We start from the raw sequence: 21703 nt of genomic DNA, 5'->3' as shown, positions 1-21703 counted from the left end.
TCTTCTCCCAAGAAAAGAGAAAGTGTAGGTGGGGACAATTTACAATCAGACCCATCTCCCCCTCCCTTGTCACTTAACCTCCCTGCCCAGTTTCCACATCTATAAGGTGAAAAAACCACCACCTACTTCTCAGGGTTGTTGCAAAGGGTAGACATTGTCCATAAAGCACCCGGCAGGATGCCTGGTATGTTCAAGAGGTGCTGTCCAAGCTCCTCCTGTTCCTGAGTTTGGGTGGTGACCCTGGGCACTGAGGGATACCAGAGTCTCCAGATCCACTTGGTTCTTGAGTTTCCGATTGTGAGCTGCTAAATTTCAGAGATCAAGAGGTACCAGCCCTAACTCAAAACGCGTGTCCGTATCTTTTTGGTACAGATAACGAGAGTTTGGATGGTAAGTAACACCTTTAGTTAGCCTTCAGCATATGGTAGCTCCAATTGTCAGTGTACTGTGTGGGAGATAATGAAAGCTAATAGCTAACATCACACGCTTTTGTCCTTTTAATCCTCCTAAAATTGCAATGAGATAGGGGGTGGTGGTAGCCTTAAAACAAGGAAACTGAGTCACATGGAGGCTACACTGCCAGCATATGGGACGCTAACCGAGGTGTGTTCTACTCTTAACCATGGATCTGCACTGACTGCCCTTCCCTTTCTGATTAACTGAGAACATATACCTACCTTCCAAAGGCAGGGCCAACGGGACTGGTAATTCCTGAACATGTTGTAGAAGGAAGGCGGCCAATCCATTCGCTTTCACTGTGGCAAGATCGAGCAGCCTTCTTGCCTACGGGAAAGACAGAAGACATTGTTCCTCCAGGAAGGCTGATGGAGCAGTGTGGGAAGGCTTACTGATTACTACAACTTCATAAGCATCTCTCTTCCGTCCAGAATAAAAGGTCAGAAAAGCAACCGAACAACCACAGAAGTTTCAAGTCGTTAATAGTGTTGGATGGTGAATTGGACACACGCATCCAATCTGGCTCCTACCCAAAACTCACTGAAACAGTGAATAACTGAAAAATAAATGAAACAACATGAAGACATAAACCTACAAAGATAGGGAAAATGATTCTGTAGGCTGTACACCATTTGGAAGAGAAGTGATTTCGTCAAGTCTCATGGATTGAATATTTGAATACAATCTCTGCTCAGACTCCCACATCTTCATCTCCAGCCTGAACTGTCCCCCTGAACCCTGGACTTACGCATCCAACTGCCTAGTTTCCATTTCCACTTAAAAGTTTCATAAACACCTCCAACATATTCAAAACTAAACTCCTAACCTGCCCACACACCTGCCAAACCAACAGCCTTCCTCATCTTGGCTAATATTAACCCCATTCTTCCAGGTGCTCAGCCCCGAAGTCGTGGAATCACCCTCGAAGTCTCTCCTCTGTAATCTGTCAAATCCTGTTGACTCCACCTTCAAAGCATGTCCCAAAGAGCACCGTCCAACAGAAATAAAATGCAGGGCACAAATGCAAGCCGCATGTGGAATTTCAAATCCTCTAACAGACATATGTTTTAAAGTTAAAAGAAATAGATGAATTCACTTTAATCATATATTCTATTTAACCCACAATAGTCCAAACATTACCATTGCAACATGTAATCCATGTAGAAAATAGCAAAATATGGCCGAGCCTGGTGGCTCACGCCTGTAATTCCAGCACTTTGGGAGGCCAAGGCAGGCGGATCCCCTGAGGTCAGGAGTTCCAGAGTAGCCTGGACAACGTGGTGAAACTCCATCACCACTAAAAATACAAAAAATTAGCCAAGTGTGGTGGCATGTGCCTGTAGTCCCAGGTACTCAGGAGACTGAGGCAGGAGAATCACTTGAACCTGGCAGGCAGAGATTGCAGTGAGCCCAGATCACACCACTGCACTCCAGCCTGGGTGACAGAGCGAGCCTGGGTCTCAAAAAAAAAAAAAAAAAAAAGGAAAGAAAAGAAAAGAAATAGCAAGGTATTTTTCATTCTTTCTTTCATATTAAGTCTTTGAAATCTGGTGTGTATTATGTGCTTATGGAAATTCCATGTGGACCAGCCGGGTCTCTAGTGCTCAAATGCCATCTGTGGCCAGTGTCTACATACCAGACACACAGCTAGAGAGCCCTGCCACTTCCTGTCACCTCCTCTATACCATCCTCCTCCAACCCACAATCCCTGCTCACCTAGAAAGCTGCACAGGCCACAAAATTGGTCCCCCTGCTTCTGTTCCTGCCCCCACAGCCTAGCCTTAATGCCACAGACAGAGTCTAATCCGTTACAAACAAAACTCAGGTCACATCGCTCCTGTACGAACGTCCCAATAACATCCCTATTTCCTCAGAATAAGAGTCCAAGTCCAACAGTAAACTTCAGGGCCCAAAACAGACAAAAATACCTGTCTAGAACCATGTGGACCCAAGTTTCTCCTTTCATGCCCCCTATTACTCCACTCAGCATCCTGGCCTCGTTTCCTAAAACTACCAGGCATGCTCCTGCCTCTGGGCCTTGGCTCTGGCTGTCCCCTCAGCTTGGAAGCCTTCCTCCAGCCATCCATGTGGCTAATTCACTGTCCTCCTTCAAGTCTTTACTCGAATTTCACCTTCTAAGTGAGAACTCTGACTACTCTATTTAAAATTGCCATCATTTATCCCCTTCCCAAACTCTCAACTCCCAAACCCATTTTACTTACTTTCTACAGCACTTATCACCTTCTAGCACACTCTGTAATTTCCTTCCTTTGGCTTATTGTCCCTCTCCCCTTACTGGAGTGTGCGTATTTCCAGGACAAAGATTTTTGTCTATTTTGTTCACTGAGGTATCCCCAACACCTAGAAGAGTGTCTGGCACAAATCGGGTGCTCAAGGACTTGCTGAATGAACAAATGGTAATGGACTGGGGAGACTCCTGAAAGTCAAATCTTAATGTCAAAATGAGAAAGTTGAAAACCATGCAGTGTGTATCCTAGAATCTGTAAAGGGCTCTGGAATGATCAGCATGAGGGACCTCCGGAACTGGAGGAAATGACTAAAACAAGGAGGACTGAATCAAAGTGTTTTCTGAAACACATTTCTGGTTTATCCCCAGGCAAAAGTCTGTGGTCTACTCAGACAACTTGATTAACCCAGGAGGCAAGATCTAAAGATATAAACACTGTCATTTCCCAAAATGTCTACAGTGAAATTCATGGTAGACAAGTTTCACCCACGTGCTCAACAAGTTTTAAAGTCCTACCTGTTAGTCTTGAGAAAGAAAACCAAGGAGTATCATGAGCTCACAGAAAGCATCTAATGTGGGAGATAGAAGCCAAACAAGGGAGGAAGGGGAAAGCTACTTGTAGAAAAGGTTTACATAGGGTCAAAAACAGTCAAACAAACAAACAAAGAACCCACCTATCTTATGATCCTTAAGTCAAAGAAGATGTTGCATCCATAAAACAAGAGTAAGATACTACAAAAAAGAAACAGTCAAACCTACCTCTTGCACACTAAAATCATGACATCAAAAATGAAAAATTCAAGAGTTTAAAGATAGAGTTGTGACTATCATAGAAAAGTAGATCAAAAAGACACAGAGATGGAAAATAGAAGAAAATTAAATGAGCGGTCAAGGAGTTCTAACATTGAAGTAATAGTAGTTTCATAAAAAGAGAAGAGATAAAATGGAGAGGAAGAAATCACCTATAAACTAATCAAGAACATTTCCCAAAACATAAAGACAGAAGTTTCCAGATTCAAAGTACCTCTTGGGTGACCAACACAACGGAAGAACACCAAGGCACATCATTGAAATTTTAAAATGCTGGGGACTAAAAGAAAATTTTACAAGCTTCCAGAAAGAGTTTTAAAATGGTTTTGGAGGCTGGGTGTGGTGGGTCACGCCTTTAATCCCAGCACTTTGGGAGGCCAAAATGGGCAGATCACCTGAGGTTAGGAGTTCAAGACCAGTCTGGTCAACATAGCAAAACCCCATCTCTACTAAAAATATAAAAATTAGCTGGATGTGGTGATGAGTGCCTGTAATCCCTGCTACTCAGGAGGCTGAGGAAGAAGAATCTCTTAACCCCAGGAGGTGGAGGTTGCAATGAGCCAAGATCACACTACCTGCACTCCAGCCTATGTGGCAGAGTGAGACCCTGTCTCAAAAAGAAAAAAAAAAAAATGGTTTTGGAATTCTTAGAAGCAATATTGAAAAGAGATGATAATTGAATAATGCAATCAAAATTCTGAAGGAAAATGATGGCCAGCCCAGAATTTTTATACCCAGCTAAACTATCAATCCAGTATGAAGGAACTTTCAGAAATGTAAGAGCTCAGAAATTTTAACTTTCATACTTTCATTATAAGGAATTGACTGGAGGATATGGTCTAGCAAAATGGAGTAAACCAGGAAAGAAGAGGCCACAGGATTCAGGATATAGGAGACCAACTCAGGAAGACTATGTAGGGAAATCTCAGGTTGACGGCTGTATACTATAAGTAGACGGCCACCAGTTCAGACAGAATGGAGTAGTGACTCAAGACTCAGACTTGTTGAGGGCAGTTATCTCCTAGATGTCCAGGCAAGCCTGACCTTAACCTTTATCTATGTTTGACTTTTCTTCACCATGAACTAATATAATTTCTTTTTGACTCCTGCTGCCTCAGTCAGCTGAGGACATTCATTTTACTCCACAGAAGTGCTTAGCCTTGGCCTATTCCTAGACTAGAATAGCCTTTGGCAAGTTTACCACTGACTGTACAAAGCAGCCTGCTACCTCTGGACATTTTCCTCTGGACAGCACCTAATTCACATCAGCCGTACCAGACCCTCCAGTTGCAATGAGCCCAATATTTCCCCAGACTCATTCATGACATTGCCTACTAACTTCCCAGAAGAGGTCCTTATAAATTCCCAGGGACCAGACCAAGTTCCTGGGACTCCACTTAACTTTCCCTGCCTTGGGAACCTTCATCTAAGAAAAGGTAATAGTGACCTTTCTTTTTTTGAGACAGAGTCTTGCTCTGTCGCCCAGGCTAGAGTGCAGTGGTGTGATCTCGGCTCACTGCAACCTCTGCCTCCCGGGTTCAAGTGATTCTCCTGCCTCAGCCTCCTGAGTAGCTGGGACTTCAGGTACATGCCTCCATGCCTGCCTACGTTTTTGTATTTTTAGTAGAGATGGGGTTTCTCCATGTTGGCCAGGATAGTCTTGATCTCCTGATCTCGTGATCTGCCTCCCTCGACCTCCCAAAGTACTGGGATTAAAGGCATGAGCCACCACACCCAGCCTAATTTAAGTGACCTTTCTTTACACAGTTATTTTTGGCTTGCTACTCAGTTTTTCAAAATAGAACAATACATTGTTTGGGGATTTATTTTAAAAGATGCTAAAACATTAAAGAAAGCAAAGAAATGATTTACACAAATCATTTTTTTTTACCAGTGTTTACCTCTAGTAGTTGCATTTTTACCAGTGTTTACCTCTAGTAGTTGCAATTAAAGAAGGCCCCAGGTACTGACAATGTCCTGTTTTTTAACCTGGGTGATGGGAGCAGTTTACACCATACATATGAAATATACACACTTTTCTGTATGCATGGTGCATTTCCCAATTTAAAAATGTTTAAGTTAATATTGTTATAGGAATCAGGCAATTCAGAGCTCAGTCTGACACCTCAGCCCTATCAACTTTAACAGTTGCATGAGTCAGACGGACAGCTGGTATTACAGCTGGTGTTACCAGCCTCAGGTTTCCTAACAACTGCTATGCCCAACTGAGCAAGTTTACCACACAAAGCCCCCACATTTTATGACAGACAGAGAATAGCACAAGCTCTGGAGGAAAACAGGCCTGGATTCAAATTCTAGCTGGGCCACTTCCCAGATGGGCGATTTGGGCAGTTTCTTCATTGTTAAAAAACAGTGTAGTCACACTACACCCTTGTGGGGCTTAAATAAAACAATACAGGGAATGGACTGGGTACAGTGCCTGGCACACAGTAGGCATTCACTCAGTCAGTAGTAGCAATGGCTATTTTTGGAATTTAGTTCTTTAACTTGCATTTTGTTTCATTCCACGGCATTTTCTGTCCCTAACCTGCAATCAATGACAACTACTTCTTCATAGGAAATTAAAAGGCCATTTGGGAAGACATGTTGGTTGGATATACCACAAGCACCATCCAGATAAAATCAGAAAGGCCACTAAGGGAAGGCTACCAAATCAGAGTCACAGAATGTCAGAGCTCAAAGGGGGCTCAGAAAGAGCTGGATTCTAAAGGCTTGAACCTCAGACAATGCAATCCCTTCAAAATCTCCTAGTATCCTCAGATCTGTTGCCCCCTATCCCTGCTACCCACTCAGCTCAGTCCCAGCCTTCAATGCTTGCTTTTGCTGTCTATTTAGCCCTTTCTTAAGATGAATTCTTAGCTCATTAAAATCCAGCCTTAGATGGGCACAGTGGCTCATGCCTGTAATCCCAGCACTTTGGGAAGCCAAGGGAGGAGGGTTACTTGAGCCCAGGAGTTTGAGACCAGTCTGGGCAACATAGCAAGACCCCGTATCTACAAAAAAAAAAAAAATTTAGCCTAGTATGGTGGTGCCAGCCTGTGTCCCACCTGCTTGGAAGGCTGAGGCAGGAGGATCACTTCAGCCCAGAAGTTCGAGACTTCAGTGATTTATGATCGTGCCACCGCACTCCAGCAGCCTGGATGACATAGTGAGATCCCCATCTCAAATAAATAAATAAATGCCTTTCTTCTTTCCTAATCTAGGCATCTAAGGTTGTAAATTTCCCCCTATGTTCTGCTGTAGCTGTATCTGATAGATTTTGATAAATAATATTCTCATTATTTTTTGGTTCTGAATATTTTCTGATTTCCATCACGATTTCTTCTTTCACCCATGAGTTATCCCATTTCTTTTCTTCACCAATTCGGAGGTACTTCCTCTGCTCATATCCTGTCTTCTCTGGGCCCTAGGGATCTAGGCTACCTTCTCCAAACCCCTCAGACCATCTGTACCAGACCACATTGCTGAACTTTTAAAGATGACAAGACACAATCTTGTAACTTCTCAGACGGGTTGATTCAATTCCCCTAATAAATTATAAGAGAAACTAAGGTCAGTCCAATAATGAATATATCTTCTGTACGTGTAACTAATCAGAGAGGACTGCACCACGTCTGCTCTGTAAATACCTAGCCACGTGAGCCAGCTTTAGTGCAGCCTTGAAGACAAATTCGTTTATTTCATCAGTCTCAACCTAGGGTTACCCAGACTCACATGAACACCACATACATTTTTGGAAAACAGACAAAAATAAAAACTAAAATGTTCCCCAATCCAGCCCAATTTAATACTGCAGTGTCATTCTAATTCAATCATTCATTCAATAACTCATTTATTTCATCCACAAATATTTATGGAGTACCTACTATGTGCAAAGCTCTATGAAGACAACAAACTTTAAGCAAATATGTATGAAGCACCTAGTAGATTCTGGCTGAATAAATGAATGAATAAATGAATGATGGATGAATAAGCCAATGACCAATGTTGGCCAGCTGGTCCAGCATTGGCCCTCTCATTAACTATTGTGAGCTTATTCAAACTACTTTACTTGGTCTCAGTTTCCTGATTTATAAAGTGGAATGTTAGTGAGTGTTCCGTCTGCCTCTCAGGAGCCCTAAGAATCACTGTTTGGAAGAAAACAAAAGAGTTTCAAAAATATTCAGTGGTCATTTCTCTGACCTTCTGGTCTCTGTTGAGTCATTACCTTCTTGGGGCAGTTATATCCCAACTCTGAACATCTATGATCTAATGCAATTTCATATCAGAAATCCTACATAAACATTTAAGCTATATTAGTATATAATATGCCACGTTAATTATAAAATAGAGATTCAACATACTACAATGTTATGATCTGTTGTGCTGTTAATTTAAAACAGACAGAAACAAAAGTGTACAAGTACAGAGTATCACTCATAACAGAAATAATCAATAGCAGCCAGTGGTAATAGCCACTATCCTAAGCATTACTCAATTTAACTCACTGAATCCTCCCAAGAGCCTTATAGGATAGGCACCATTTGACTATTACCATTGTTTTATAGATGAGGAAACTGAAACAAGAGAGACTTCGGCTGGAGAGGCTCCACAGGGAAGCCTGAGATCACACAGGGTTGACCTTGAGCCTGCACCATTCTGGCTTCAGAATCTGAGCCCCTGGCCACCACACACTTCCTCTCGGCAGAAGTGGTATGTTGGCCAGGCAAAGCGGTTCATGCCTGCAATCCCAACCGTTTGGGAGGCCAAGGCGGGAGGATTGCTTAAAACCAGGAGCTGGAGACCAGCCTGGGCAACATAGCAACAGCCCATCTCTAAAAGAAAAAAAAAAAAAAAAAAAAGCTGTGCATGGTGGTACAGCACCCATAGTCCCAGCTACTCAGAGACCAGAAGATCATGAGTGCAGGAATTCAAGGCTACAGTGAGCTATGATTGTGCCACTGCATTCTAGCCTGGGTAACAGAGTGAGACTTCAAAAAGGAAAAGAAGGGAAGGGAAGGAAGAGGAGAGGAGGGGAGGAGAGGGGAGAGGAGGGGAGGAGAGGGGAGGGGAGGGGAGGGGAGGGGAGGGGAGGAGAGGGGAGGGGAGGGGAGGGGAGGGGAGGGGAGGAGAGGGAAGGGGAGGGGAGGGGAGGGGAGGAGAGGGAAGGGGAGGGGAGGAGAGGGGAAGGGAGGGGAGGGGAGGGGAGGGGAGGAGAGGGGAGGGGAGGGGAGGAGAGGGGAAGGGAGGAGAGGGGAGGGGAGGAGAGGGGAGGGGAGGGAAAAAGAAAGAAGGAAAGAAAGTTGTATGTTGCCTGCCAAGAGTCAAGAGCAAATTTTACCTGCCTGGCTACCTTTTTAGGGGAAATCCCACAGACCAAGTTACCCCACAGGCTGACTTCATGAGGACAAATCAGTCTTGGTGACTAAGCACCCCTTTCCTGGGAACTCTGTGATGTATGCAGGAGTGCCTCACCCTCTGGGACGGTGTGAAGATTGGCAGCCTGATTTCGTCACATTCGTACTGGCTGACGAAACCCCGCTCTCGTGCCAGGTCCAGCACGCCCTCCACATGGCTGTGGAGCCTCCTGACAATGGCTGGCCGGTGACTCTGCAGGTCTTGGGCTGGGTGGAGCGAGTGGGGGTCCCAGCAGCCATGCAGCTTGGGGGATTGGCTGTCGGCCTGGGCTTCCTGGGCAGCAGCGACAAGTTTCTGACAGGCCCAAGTACCCTTATTCCAGACGGTGTCCAGGAGGCGCCTGGCCAAGTGGGAGAGAGGCTGGCCCAGGAGGTGGATGCCCTCGTAGTCTTCCCAGGAGAGGACCTCCCAGGACAGCAGCCAGTCCAGGACACTCTCGAAGCCCTCCAGGGACCCTGAGACCAGCAGCTCCACCAGCTGACTCCTCTGTGCCTGAAAAGCCTCCTGCGAGCACATTTCACAACCTGGGGAGGAGAACAAGGTCAGTGCAGGACTTCTCCAGAAGCCAGACGCGGGGTGGCTGGGGAAGGCCAGGGCAAGTCAGCCCCAGCAGAACCCGAGTTGGCCATGGTTCTAGCCTCAGACATTACCCAATCCAAGCTCCCCACCATACAGATGTGAAAATTGAGACCCAGAGAAGGCAAGAAACACCTCAAGGTCCCACAGAGAGTTTGAAGCAACCAAGAATTAAATCAAGACCCCTAACTCCCACATCCATGCTTGGTCTCCGGCTTAAAACATTTAAAAAGGCTTGAGGTAATATGAGGAGCAAGAGATCTCCCAAGGTCACTTGAGATCAGGAGTTCCAGACCAGCCTGGCCAACACGGTAAAACCCTTTCTCTACTAAAAATACAAAAATTAGCCAGGCGTGGTGTGGGCACCTGTAATCCCAGCTACTCAGGAGGCTGAGGTAGGAGAATCACTTGAACCCGGGAGGCAGAGGTTGCAGGCTGCACTCCAGCCTGGGCAACAGAGCAAGACCCTGTCTCAAAAAAATAATAATAAAAATGTAAAAAGTAGAGAGAGAGAAAGAGAGATCTTCCGAGCAGTCAGGGAATTCATTCTCTTCAAAGCAGGGTGAGAGGGGCTCCACACTGGCCGGATTCACGCTACAGCAGTTTCAGTAATGGCTAATATTAATTAAGCATAAACAACACACCAGGCGCCATTCTAAGTGCTCTCCTGCGTGAATTCACTGAACCCTCCCAGCCACTCTGAAGTAGTGCCTATGATCTGCCCATTTTACAGAGGAAGACACTGAGGCACCGAGAGGCTCAGCGATTTGTACGACATGTCACAGCTAGACAGGCAGAGTCAGGATTTCAACACAAGCCGTGTGCAACTCCAGAATGCATGTCTCTAACTCTTACATTTGGGTTCCCCACGGGGGCCCCAAGCCCTTGCTGTGTGTTTTGCACACTGCTACTCCAAGGGGTACACTCAGAGTATTGTTCTAAAGGTCCTATCCTAGGCTAAGTGAAAAATTACGGTGCAAACTAAGTTGTTTCCAAGCGTTCTCGTGCCTTGTCCCCCATCAACACTTCCCCCACACACTTGCCCTAGGGCCCTCACCTCCCTCCCACGCCCTCGAAACCACCGTGCACAGACTGCTGCTGCTGCTACCGTTAGCCACCTGCTGTGGGTTCTGGGAATTTGAGGGCAAGTAACCCTCCAGGAGCTTCAAGCCCTGGGAGGATCTCTGAGCAGCTGAGAAAATCTCTCAGCATGGTTAGTTCTGCGATTGTCGTGGGGTCTGTGGACAAGGGCTGGTGCAGTGCCTCGAAGAAACGAAAGTGAAAGGGTGTAGGCATGGACAACAAAGAGAGCCGTCGGCTTCTTTTTATAAATCAGGGACATTCCCAGCCACTCGAGGGAGTAGACGCCAAGCGGCCTGGGGATTTTGCCTCTTTGCTGATGGTTGTTTATGTGTCTCTCTCCCTGCCTGGGTCACGTGGAAGCCTGGGTCTTACTCGTCCTAGCATCCCTGAGCCTGGCACGGCACTGTCCCCCGCAGAGACACCGTGGAAATGTTCATGAATCAAATATCCCCTGGGCTGGGGGTGGGAGGAACACTGTAACCATCCTCATACGGCAGCCAAGGTAAGCAAAAGGAAAAACCTCCAATCTCTCAGAACGCTGCTGGGGCACAGGAGGCCCTGTGCTGGTCAGATGGGGAAACGGAGGCAATGAGGTTATGTGTGTGTCTGGCTGCTTGGGAGAGAGAGTGTCCCCCCCCTGCACAGGCCACTGGAATCCAGGAACTAAGGTAGTTCTCTCAGGCCAAGGAGGTCTCCTCCCCGTGCTCACCTCTAAGCAGAGGAGCCAAGAGGGTGGGGTGGCGGGGGACGGGGGAAGAGAGGACCAAAAGGGGGTAGAATAAGCTCTGGGCTTGGCCCTGGAGTGGTTCTCAGCTGTGGAAACATCAGCCAAGGACGCGACAGCAGCCCCCACCATCACCCCTGCCAGGGTCCTGGGGAAAATAACCACCCACCCACTCTCCCCAGAAAACAGCCCAGAGCCACAGTCAGCACTCCCCATCTCACCCCAGGCCTGGGAGCATGCGCGCAGCCAGGGATGAAAGAAGGCTGAGAGTCAAGCTGAGACAGGACAATGCCTGCTCCTCTTACCCAGAAAATGTCCAAGGAGGACACTTGCTCTTTCCTCCTCATCGGGAGAGACTGGACCACCCCCTCTTCCCCCATCAAAGCCCATTAGGCTTGGGGAGCAGGCATGGCATCTGTGGGTGGGCCTTGTGCAAAACACCAAAAGCCCAGCGGCACAGGACTGGTGAGCCTGGATCTGTCTACCAACCCCACCTTCAAGGGAAATTCCCAAAGGAAAAGCCAGAGGCCAGAGTTGGCCAACCAGCCTTCCAGAACTAGGTAATTCCAGGCAATTCTAGCACAAAGCCTTGTGCATCCTGGAGACCATGACCCTCCCTGAAAAACCCCACTGGGGACATGAGACACATTCACGAGGGGACAGGCCACAAGTAAGTAGGGGCCCCTCCCTAGCACACCAAGCCTAGGGCAGCCTGGCCTACGTGTGAGCCATACACACCCCGGCTAGTGACGTCGGGCTTCTGTGGGCACCAGGAAGGGGAGGGCCGCCCAAGTCACGTGACTCGGAGCTCTGTCCTCCCAGCAGCTGCATCACCGCACCTCTGCCCTGGCCTTCTTCCAGAAACCTCAGAGCAAAGAGAATCCTGAGGGCCAATTCAGCCAGTCCCCTGTCTCTGAGCAGGCATTGTCCTGTCTCATATTAAACATCCGGAGAGGAGGGCCTGGCCTTAGTGCTGTCCTCACTAACCAGCTCAGGAAGCTCACCAGCTTGGGAATTTATTCATTATGTCTAGCTAGCTTCAGTTTCTCCTGCTTCAGTTTAACTTGGGAAAGAGACAGAAAAAATATTCACTCATTATCTGTTTCCTAAAAATTGTCCTTCACATCCTTCCTCTTACCCCTTTATTACCTGATCGGGCTTCCCCTCTTCAGGCAAAATCTATTAGTCTATCTGCATTGCCTTTTGATCTCTACTTCAGTTACTACAACTTCAAAGACACCATTGTCCTCCCCAAGGTGAGGCCCATGTAGAGAAAGGAGCACTTCCTTGCTGAAAGAGAGGGTCAAGGAGCGACCCACAAGGGCCCTCCCTGAAACCCAGGCCCAGGTCTGAGCCTGGACAGCTCCTTCCTTCCTGAGACCACAGCCAACCTGGTTTCTCTGGGGCCAAGAGCAAATGCTTTGCTTAAGTGCTGAAATCTCAGCCCACTGACCCCTTGCAGACAGGAGAGGAAGGGAAGCCCAGGGAAGCGCAACTTCCCAAGTATCCCGGGTCTCTGCTGGGGCCAAGCGCCCCCACCCTCCCCCAGCCATCCTGCATTCTCCCTCCCCGGCACTGAACTTCTCTTCCTAAGAGACCAATTCCCCCCACCAGTGCACAATGCACTATATTCTCCATTGTAAAGGTAAAGCCCTCTCTTGACACCCACCTTCTTCATTTGGCTCCAATCCCATTTATCTGCTCCCCTTTATAGCAGACCCCCTTGTCTATTGCCTGTACTGCTGTCCCCAAGTCCTCCCATCCCCTCCCTCACCCTCAAGTTCCCCATCCAGCTCCAGTGAAACTGTCACCAGTGACCTCCCGTTGCTCAATCCTCAGCCCTCAGCCTGCTTGCTCTGCCAGGGGCATTGGTCATATTTGTTCCCTCCTTCCTCTTTGGGGCATTTTCCTCATTTCCTCCAGGGCACCCCAACTCTCTGATTTTCACTCTTTCTGTCTTCTTGGCTGGTTCCTAACACTGGGGGCCTCAGCACCCCTTCTCTTCTCCATATCACTCCCTCCCTAGATGAGACCACCTGCTCTTGTGGCTTTAAATACCAGCTATATGGTGATAATGCCCAAAGTTTTATTTCCAACTCCAACCTCCGCCCTTAACTTTTCCCAACTGCTTACTCATCATTGATGCCTAATGGACAGCTCAGACTCCACAAGCACAAAACCAAACTCTCAATCTCCCCTAAGCAACTCCCATTTCAGTTCATGGCAGCTTCAAACCTCCAGAAGCTCGAGCCAAAACCTCAGAATCATATTTGACTCTACCTTTCTCTTACACCCCAAATCCTATCGACACAGCCTTTGAAATATATCTCAAATCTGAATGTCTTGTTTTTTAAATTATTATTTTAACTACCTCTGGGCCATGGTGCAAGCCACCATGGTCTCTCCCCAGAATGACAGCAATGATCCTCTCACCAGGCTCTCCTTCTGCCCTTACCTCACTCCCCACGACCCATTCTCCACCCCACAGCGAGGTGGGCCTGCCAGACCCCAAGTCAGAGCAGGGGACTCCTCTGTTCCAAACCAGTGCTCCCATCATGCTCAGAGTGAAAACCAAAGCCTCCCAGCCCCCCAGATACTCACGTGGCTCACCCCTCAACTCCTTATGACTTTGCCCAGCTCTCCTGGTCTTGGGGAAGCCTTCCCTGGCTGTGCTATATACAATGCAATACCCAGCCCCAGCACCCCATCCTGCTTCCCAGTTTTGTTTTACTCATAGCACTTCCCACCACCTGCCATGCCGTGTATTTACTTATTTCATTGCTGTCCATTCCTTTCTAGAATGTGCACTCCATGAGGGCAGGGAGTTTTGTCTGGTTTTCCTATTGCTCTGTCTTGTGTCTCATCCAGTGCATGAATGATGATCGCCGGAATGAATGAAAGAATGGACGTGCTCTGCGTGGCTCCGGGAGACAGAGGTGGAACCAAGGTGTAGAATCTGCAAGCCATAGATTTTAGCTAAAGAAAACAAGAGCTGCAAGACACTGAAAAGCCACCTCACCAGTAGCAAGCTCCCCACCACTGGGCATGTGTCACAGAGGGGTTCTGCGATGGGTAGGAGGGAGGTGGGCTGGATGAGGATGCTTCCAGCCTCAGATCCCAGGGTGCAGAGAGGTAAAGGAGCCTTGAGTGGCCAACAAACTCAGGGGCCCCAGCAGCCTCATGGCTGAGTGATCGGGTCAGGCAAGTACAGGTGGTGGGGATGTCACTCTGGTCTTCTTCACTAAAGGGTTAGAGGAGGGTGACAGGGCAGGTGTTTCCCCTCTGTAGAACAAGGACCCTGGAGGAGGCCAGGTCACAGCCCATGGGGAAACCAAGGCCATGGCAGGAAGGGCTCAGAAAGAGCGAAGTCAGAAGCAGGGGTCCAGCCCCCAGCCCTCATGCAGCTTCAGGAGGCCCTCCCCAGGGGGATTGAGGTGGAGGGCTTTTCAGTGTGTTGGGATGAAAGCAGGACCAGATGGCTGCTCCATCAACTTGAGAAGCAGAGGAGAGCAAACAGACAGGAGATGTGGCCTCGCGGGTCCTGATGTGGGCTGTCTGGGAAGGGATGGATTTAAACTTTGATCTCACACCCAACAAGGGAGAAGCAGGAGGCAGGAGATTCCCCTAAGAGGTGCGGAGAGCAGCAGTAGGATCCTCCAGGCAGACTCGCCCACTTACACCCACCCACTCTCTGGCAGGGTGAAGATGGGAAACTGAGTCCCACAGAGAGGAAGGAAACCAAAAGAGTTGCCCCCTCTGAGACCTGAAGCCCAGGCTCCTCAGGACTGCTCACTCCTGCCGGGGACCTCCCCCACCTCGAGATGCCCCCTTTCCGTCTCACTTCCCACCTACACCCCGGGACTCTCCTAGGAGAAACCGAGGCAACCCTTGCCCAAGCCCTGCGGCCAGGACGGCTCGGAAGCCAAGTGTTCAAGTCACGGGGACGGGACCCTCGGCGCCCACAGTCTCCCCTTAGCCCACCCCCAGGCGCTGGGCACATCACTCACCGCGAGCCACCTGGGCGCCGACTCCAAGGCCCGCTCCGGGCCACGACTCCCGGCCCCGGCTCCGGCTCCCGCTCGGGCTGCGGCTCCGGTTGCGCGGGCGCTCGGCTCCGCCCCCGCCCGGACCCCGCCCCTGCTCTGCCCGGACCGCAGCACCGGCTCCTGTCCCGTGGCCCCGCAGCCCCGCAGGGCCAGCTCCAGGACTGGCCACGCTCACCTGGGACAGGGCAGGACCGGGGCTGCCTGCGGGGCTGGACGGCCCTGGCTGTGTGCCCTGGCCAGTGTGCCTCTCTTTCTGGGCCACGTTTCAACCAGGAGGGAACCGGGGAGTCGTCGGAACAACCCGCTTCCCAACACACACACACACACACACACACACACACACACACACACACCCCACACCGCTTCCCAACACACACACACCACACACCGCTTCCCAACACACACGCACACACACACACCACACACACACCGCTTCCCAACACACACACATACACCCTGCTTCCCCCAACACACACACCCTGCTTCCCAACACTCATACACACACACACACGCCCTGCTTCCCCCCCACACACAAACATGCTTCCCAATACACACACACACCCCTCGCTTCCCCCAACACACATACCCTGTTTCCCAACACTCGCGTACACACACACACACACTTCCCAACACACGCACCCTGCTTTCCCAACACACACACCGCTTCCCAACACACACGTGCACACACACACACACTCCACTTCCCAACACACACACACCACACACCCTGCTTTCCCAACACACACACACCCCACACCCCCCACACACCACTTCCCAACACACACACCGCTTCCCAACACACACACACACCGCTTCCCAACACACAAACATGCTCCCCAATATACACACACCCCACTTCCCAACACACACACACCACACACCCTGCTTTCCCAACACACACACAGCCCACACACACCGCTTCCCAACACACACACACCACACACCCCCCACACACCACTTCCCAACACACACACCGCTTCCCAACACACAAACATGCTCCCCAATATACACACACCCCACTTCCCAACACACACACACCACACACCCTGCTTTCCCAACACACACACAGCCCACACACACCGCTTCCCAACACACACACACCACACACCCCCCACACACCACTTCCCAACACACACACCGCTTCCCAACACACACACACACCCCTTCCCAACACACACACGCCCTGCTTCCCCCAACACACACACCCTGCTTCCCAATACTCACATACACACACACACACGCCCTGCCTCCCCCCACACACAAACCTGCTTCCCAATACACACACACACCCCTCGCTTCCCTCAACACACACACCCTGTTTCCCAACACTCGCGTGTACACACACACACACACTTCCCAACACACGCACCCTGCTTTCCCAACACACACACACCCCACACACACCGCTTCCCAACACACAAACATGCTCCCCAATATACACACACCCCACTTCCCAACACACACATACCTCATTTCCCAACACACACACACATCGCTTACCTACACACACACCTCGTTTCCCGACACACACCACTTCCCAACACACATACACACACACACACAGCCAAAACTAGGAAAGCTTTTCCAGAGTGTTACACATTAGGTAAGAGTGGACTGGTCATTGAAGCTTCTTTTTTTCATTTTCCTTTTAATTTTTCTGTTTTTGTTGAATGGAGTTTGTTTCTCAGTTTTGTACTAATAGGGCTGGAGTACCTCTCTAGCACTGCCTAGGCTACTTGGCTCTGAAACTATCTAATTAACTTTAATAGCATTGTTTTTGTTTCCATTAAACAATTTTATTTTACATTCTTCTGTTCTCTGGAGCCGATGACACCGGTTTTCCATTTAACGTGTTAATATAAATGCCCCTTTTAAAACTCTTATATTTGTTTTTTTAAAAAAATGTGAAGTCAATTTTTTAAACTAATGAAAATAACTGGCATCTAGAAAGTGCTTACCAAGTGCTAATCTTTACATACAGTAACTCAGTTACTTCCACCTCTAGGGTATTGACTATTATTGCCTCTAACTTATAGATGCAGAAACTGAGGTACAAATTTGAACTTGGATCTCACACCCACCAAGGGAGAAGGAAGAGGCAGGAGATACCCCTAAGAGGTGCAGAGAGCAGCAGTAGGATCCTCCAGGCAGACTCGCTCACTTACACCCACCCACTCACTGGCAGGGTGAAGATGGGGAAACTGAGTCCCACAGAGAGGGAGGAACTCAAAAAAGAGTGACCTCTCTGAGACCTGAGCCCGGGCTCCTCAGGACTTCTCACTCCTGCGAGGGGCCTCCCCAGACTCAAGATGCCCCCTTTCCTCTGGCATCAGAGATGGGGATTTGCCCCAAAGATGGGATTTGCCCCAGGCCTCTGACACAAATTAATGCTGTAACCGCTACCCCCCACCGCTTTCAGGTAAATACCTGTACAGGTGGTGCACAGTCAGCCAACATTGGAAAATGCTGCATTAGAAGGACTGAATCTACCCTAGAAAACTCATTCTGGGCAGTGCACAGATCCATCTACGAGGATATTCACCACCATCTTGCCTAAAGCAGTGAGAAGCTGGAAATCTCCCTAATGCCCAGTAACAGAAAAGTAATTAAGAAAACTGACGGAACATCTGAACCTAGAACACTCAACCCGACCCATCTTCTCTCAACCCCACTATCCAATTTGGGAGCAAATTTTTCAACTTGGCCTTCAAATATTTCCAAGATGCAGCCCAACTTTTCCATATGCACCATTACCACCTGGGTCCACATCTCCATCATCTCTCACCTCGGTGATAGCAGGAGCTCCTGGCCACTCTCCACGCCTCCAACTACAGCCCTTCTTCAGTCCAACAGCCAGAGTGAGTTTTTTGCTTGTTTTTTGTTTGAAGTCAAATTATATCACTCCTCTGCTGAAACTCCTGTTGATGACTCCCCGTCCCAAAGTAAAAGCCAAGGTCCTTTCAATTGCTGTTTGGCCCCTGGCACCCTCTCTGCCCCGCTCCTTACACTCTCCTCTTACTCTGCTCCAGCCACACTGATCTCCTGGCTGTTCCTCAAATATGCCAAGCCTGCAGTTACACTCAGGCCTTTGCCTTTGCTGTGCCTGGAATGCTCTTTCTTTAGAAATTTACATGGCTCCCTCCTTCCTCTCCTTTGGGTCTTTGCTTCCATATGACTTTCTCAGCAAGGCCTTCCCTAACTATTCTGTGTACAGCTGCAACACCCCCCAGTCCCTTCTCCTGCTTTACTTTGTATTTTTCTCCATAGCACTTATCTGCACACAACACATTATATATTCCACGTATTTATTGCCTTTGTTGTCGGTCTCTCACCCAAAAGAGCATGAGCTCCAAGGGAACAGGGACTTTTTGCCTTGTTCCTTGCCTTCTCCCAAGGCCTAGAACAGGATCTGGCATGCAATAAAATCTTTGTTAAGTGAATATACTAAAAATAATGCTGTGATTCTAATAACCAATGAAAATAAATGAACCACTGTACCCCCACGAGAACTGCAGCCTTACAGACATAATGTTGGGTGAAAGAGGCTGAGTGCAAAAACATACATACAGAATGGTATCGTTTCTATAAAGTTCAAAAGCAGGCAAAACTGCGTTACAGTGGTAGGAGCCAAGATAGAGGCTATATCACTGGGGAGAAAGTTGGAGGTAGTGACTAAGGGAGGGGTGAAGGGGACTTCTAGGGTGCCAGTAATCTCCTATTTTTACTCTGAATAGTGGTTGCATTGATGCAAATACATTGTGAAACTGACCAAGTTAAACACATGATATTTACATTTCCCTTTATGCTTGTCGTATTTCTACAGATATTTATTTTTTAAAGATGCTATAAGTATGTTTATCAGATAGAAAAATGCCTAGAATATACAAGGCTAAATTTAAAAAGCAGACTTTTTTTTAACAAGGATGCCAAGATAATTCAAGAGGAAAAAATGGTCTTTTTAACAAATGGTGCTGGGAAAACTAGATATCCACATGCAAAAGAACTGAATTTGGACTCCTCCCTCAGGCCTTATACAAAAATTAACCCAAAATGGATCAAAGTCCCAAATGCAAGATTTAAAATATAAAAATCTTAGAAGAAAACAAAGGTGAAAATCTTTGTGACCTTGGATGAAGCAATGATTTCTCAGATTTGACATCTAAAGCACAAATGACCAAAGAAAAAAGTAGATGAATTAGACTTTATCAAAATTCCAACCTTTTGTGCTTTGAAAGGCACGATCAAGAAAGTAAAAACACAACTAATGGAATGGGAGAAAATAGTCACAACTCATATCCTGAATATATAAAGGACTTCTGAAACTCAGTAAAAAAAGACTGACACAACTTTGTAAATGAGCAAAGCATTTGAAAATGTTCAGAGAACATACGTAAGTAGCCAACAAGCACAAGAAAAGATGCTCAACATCATTAATTGTTAGGGAAATGTGAATCAAAGCCACCATGAGATACCACTTTACACTCACAAAGGTGCCCTTAGTCCAAAGGACAGAAAACAAGTGTGGAAAGAATGTGAAGAAATTGGAAGCCTCATACATTGGTGGTCACAGTGTAAAATGGTGAAGCCACTGTGGAAAATAATTTGTTGATTCTTCATAAAGTTAAACATGGAGTTACCATATGATCCAGCAATTCTACTCCTAGGTATACTCAACAGAATTGAAGCATATATACGCTGTACACAAACATTCATAGCAGCATTATTCATAAGAGGAAACAGTGGAAGCAACCTAAATGTCCCTTGGCTGATGAATGGATAAAGAAAATGTGATCTATCTGTGCAATGGAATATTATTCAGTTGTGAAAAAACAACAAAGCACTGATAAATGCTACAACATAAATGAACCTTGAAAACATGCTAAGTGAAAGAAGCAAGTTACAAAATGACATACATTGTATAAGTCCATTTACATGCAATGTCCAGAATAGGCAAACCCGTGAAGACAGAAAGTAGATTTATGGTTGCCAGGAACTGGTAGGAGGGAGGAATGAGGAGTGACTGCTAGTGGGTGTGAGGTTTGCTTTTTGTTTTGTTTGGTTTCGGTTTTTTGGCATGATGAAAATATTCCGGAATTAGATCATGGTGATGGTTATACAACCTTGTGAATGGACTAAAAACCAGTGAATTACACACCTTAAAAGGGTGAGTTTTATGGTATGTGAATTATATCTCAATGAAAAACAGTTGGGCTGCCAAATGCTTTGTGTAGAAAGAATATAAGGCTAAATTTAAAAAGTAGGTTGTTTTTTAACAAGGATGCCAAGATAATTTAAGGGGGAAAAATGATCTCTTTAACAAATGGTGCTGGGAAAACTAAATATCCACGTGCAAAAGAAATGAATTTGGACTACTACCTCACACTTTATACAAAAATTCTGTAAAAGATATGTGTGAATATATGCATTGAAACATCTAAAAGACAAGTTAGGATCAGATTGTAAATGGACTTTTAAAACTCTTCTGTGCTAACCTGTATTTCCTAATAAGCATGATTGACTTGTTTAATAATAATTTTTTAAAACTTTCCAATGAGTTAAGGGACATTGATTAAAAACTCCCTGTGTGCAGGACCCTCTGCCGAGACAGGCAATTGGGATGCCCTGGGAACATTTTGGTCCTTGAGTGCTCTGACCTGGGCACCAGCCAAGAAGTACTCAGAAGGGGCGGAGGGAAAATGCCTCCAGGATACCCTGGGCCTCAGAGGAGAGAAATCCTTGGGTTGTGTTATTTAAAATTCTCCGAGGCGGGGAAGCTGCCTGTGCCTGAGCACTTCCCCCAGGAGTGAGGACTGCCCCCATCAGCAGGCCTGGATGGTAGGAGCTGAGCCCATGACCGGCTGCTGCTGCTGCTGGCAGTGGTGGTTACCCGACCTCATGCTGGGCTGCAGTCTCTGCGCTGGTGGTCCTCTGCTCCAAGCAGCCTGCCCACTCACCGAAGTCCAAACCCTTCCACAAGCTGGCCCAAAAGGATGAAGACAGGAATGCCTTTGCCTCCCCCGTCTCTGCACCCCCAGCTCCACCAACTTCCCACAGCTCTTAGTACTCCCACCTCTGAGCTTCTGCTCACTCTGTGCCCCAGGCAGAGGCAACAGGTGGCAACTGCAAGGACTCTGGCCCCAGAGAACCTGGATTTGAATCCCAGCCCTGCCCCTTAGCAGCTGTATGCTCTTGGCCAGTCATTTCACTTCTCTTGACCTCAGTCTCCCTCACAGTTAAGTGGGGATGACAGTCCACTTAGATCTTGTCATGAGGGATGCATACACTAGGACTTGATGCCTGGTAAACAGTGAGTACTCCACAGTATAAATATGTTATTGAACA

At 47.6% G+C, this 21703-nt stretch overlaps 1 protein-coding gene and 1 long non-coding RNA gene across 12 annotated transcripts in view; one reads left to right on the top strand and one right to left on the bottom strand.

Annotated features, from left to right (window-relative positions):
• The window catches only part of NOD2 (nucleotide binding oligomerization domain containing 2), a 39239-nt gene extending 23804 nt beyond the window's left edge, over positions 1 to 15435 (bottom strand). For 6 of the 11 annotated variants that reach the window (XR_013411587.1, XR_013411588.1, XM_077985629.1 and 3 more), the window contains exons 1-3: positions 11621 to 11808; positions 8990 to 9456; positions 678 to 783 (exon numbers count right to left, since the gene is read on the bottom strand). Coding sequence is in view for 9 of the 11 variants with exons in the window: in XM_077985629.1 (XP_077841755.1) it covers positions 678 to 783; positions 8990 to 9456; positions 11621 to 11705 (658 nt within the window). In the remaining 2 variants the exon portion in view is untranslated. Of the gene's footprint in view, positions 1 to 677; positions 784 to 8989; positions 9457 to 11620; positions 11992 to 15322 lie in introns of those variants that run through there. The other 5 variants (XM_015126107.3, XM_077985632.1, XM_077985633.1 and 2 more) reach the window with 2 other exon arrangements.
• On the top strand, positions 10960 to 20906 carry LOC144337939 (uncharacterized). Its single transcript, XR_013411590.1, has 2 exons — positions 10960 to 11093; positions 17781 to 20906. It is a non-coding gene; the product is annotated as an uncharacterized LOC144337939 (long non-coding RNA).
• The last annotated feature ends 797 nt before the right edge of the window (positions 20907 to 21703 follow it).

Source organism: Macaca mulatta, chromosome 20 (genome assembly GCF_049350105.2).
Source record: "Macaca mulatta isolate MMU2019108-1 chromosome 20, T2T-MMU8v2.0, whole genome shotgun sequence".
Classification (NCBI taxonomy): Eukaryota; Metazoa; Chordata; class Mammalia; order Primates; family Cercopithecidae; genus Macaca; species Macaca mulatta.
This window is presented reverse-complemented; position numbering and strand designations above follow the sequence as displayed.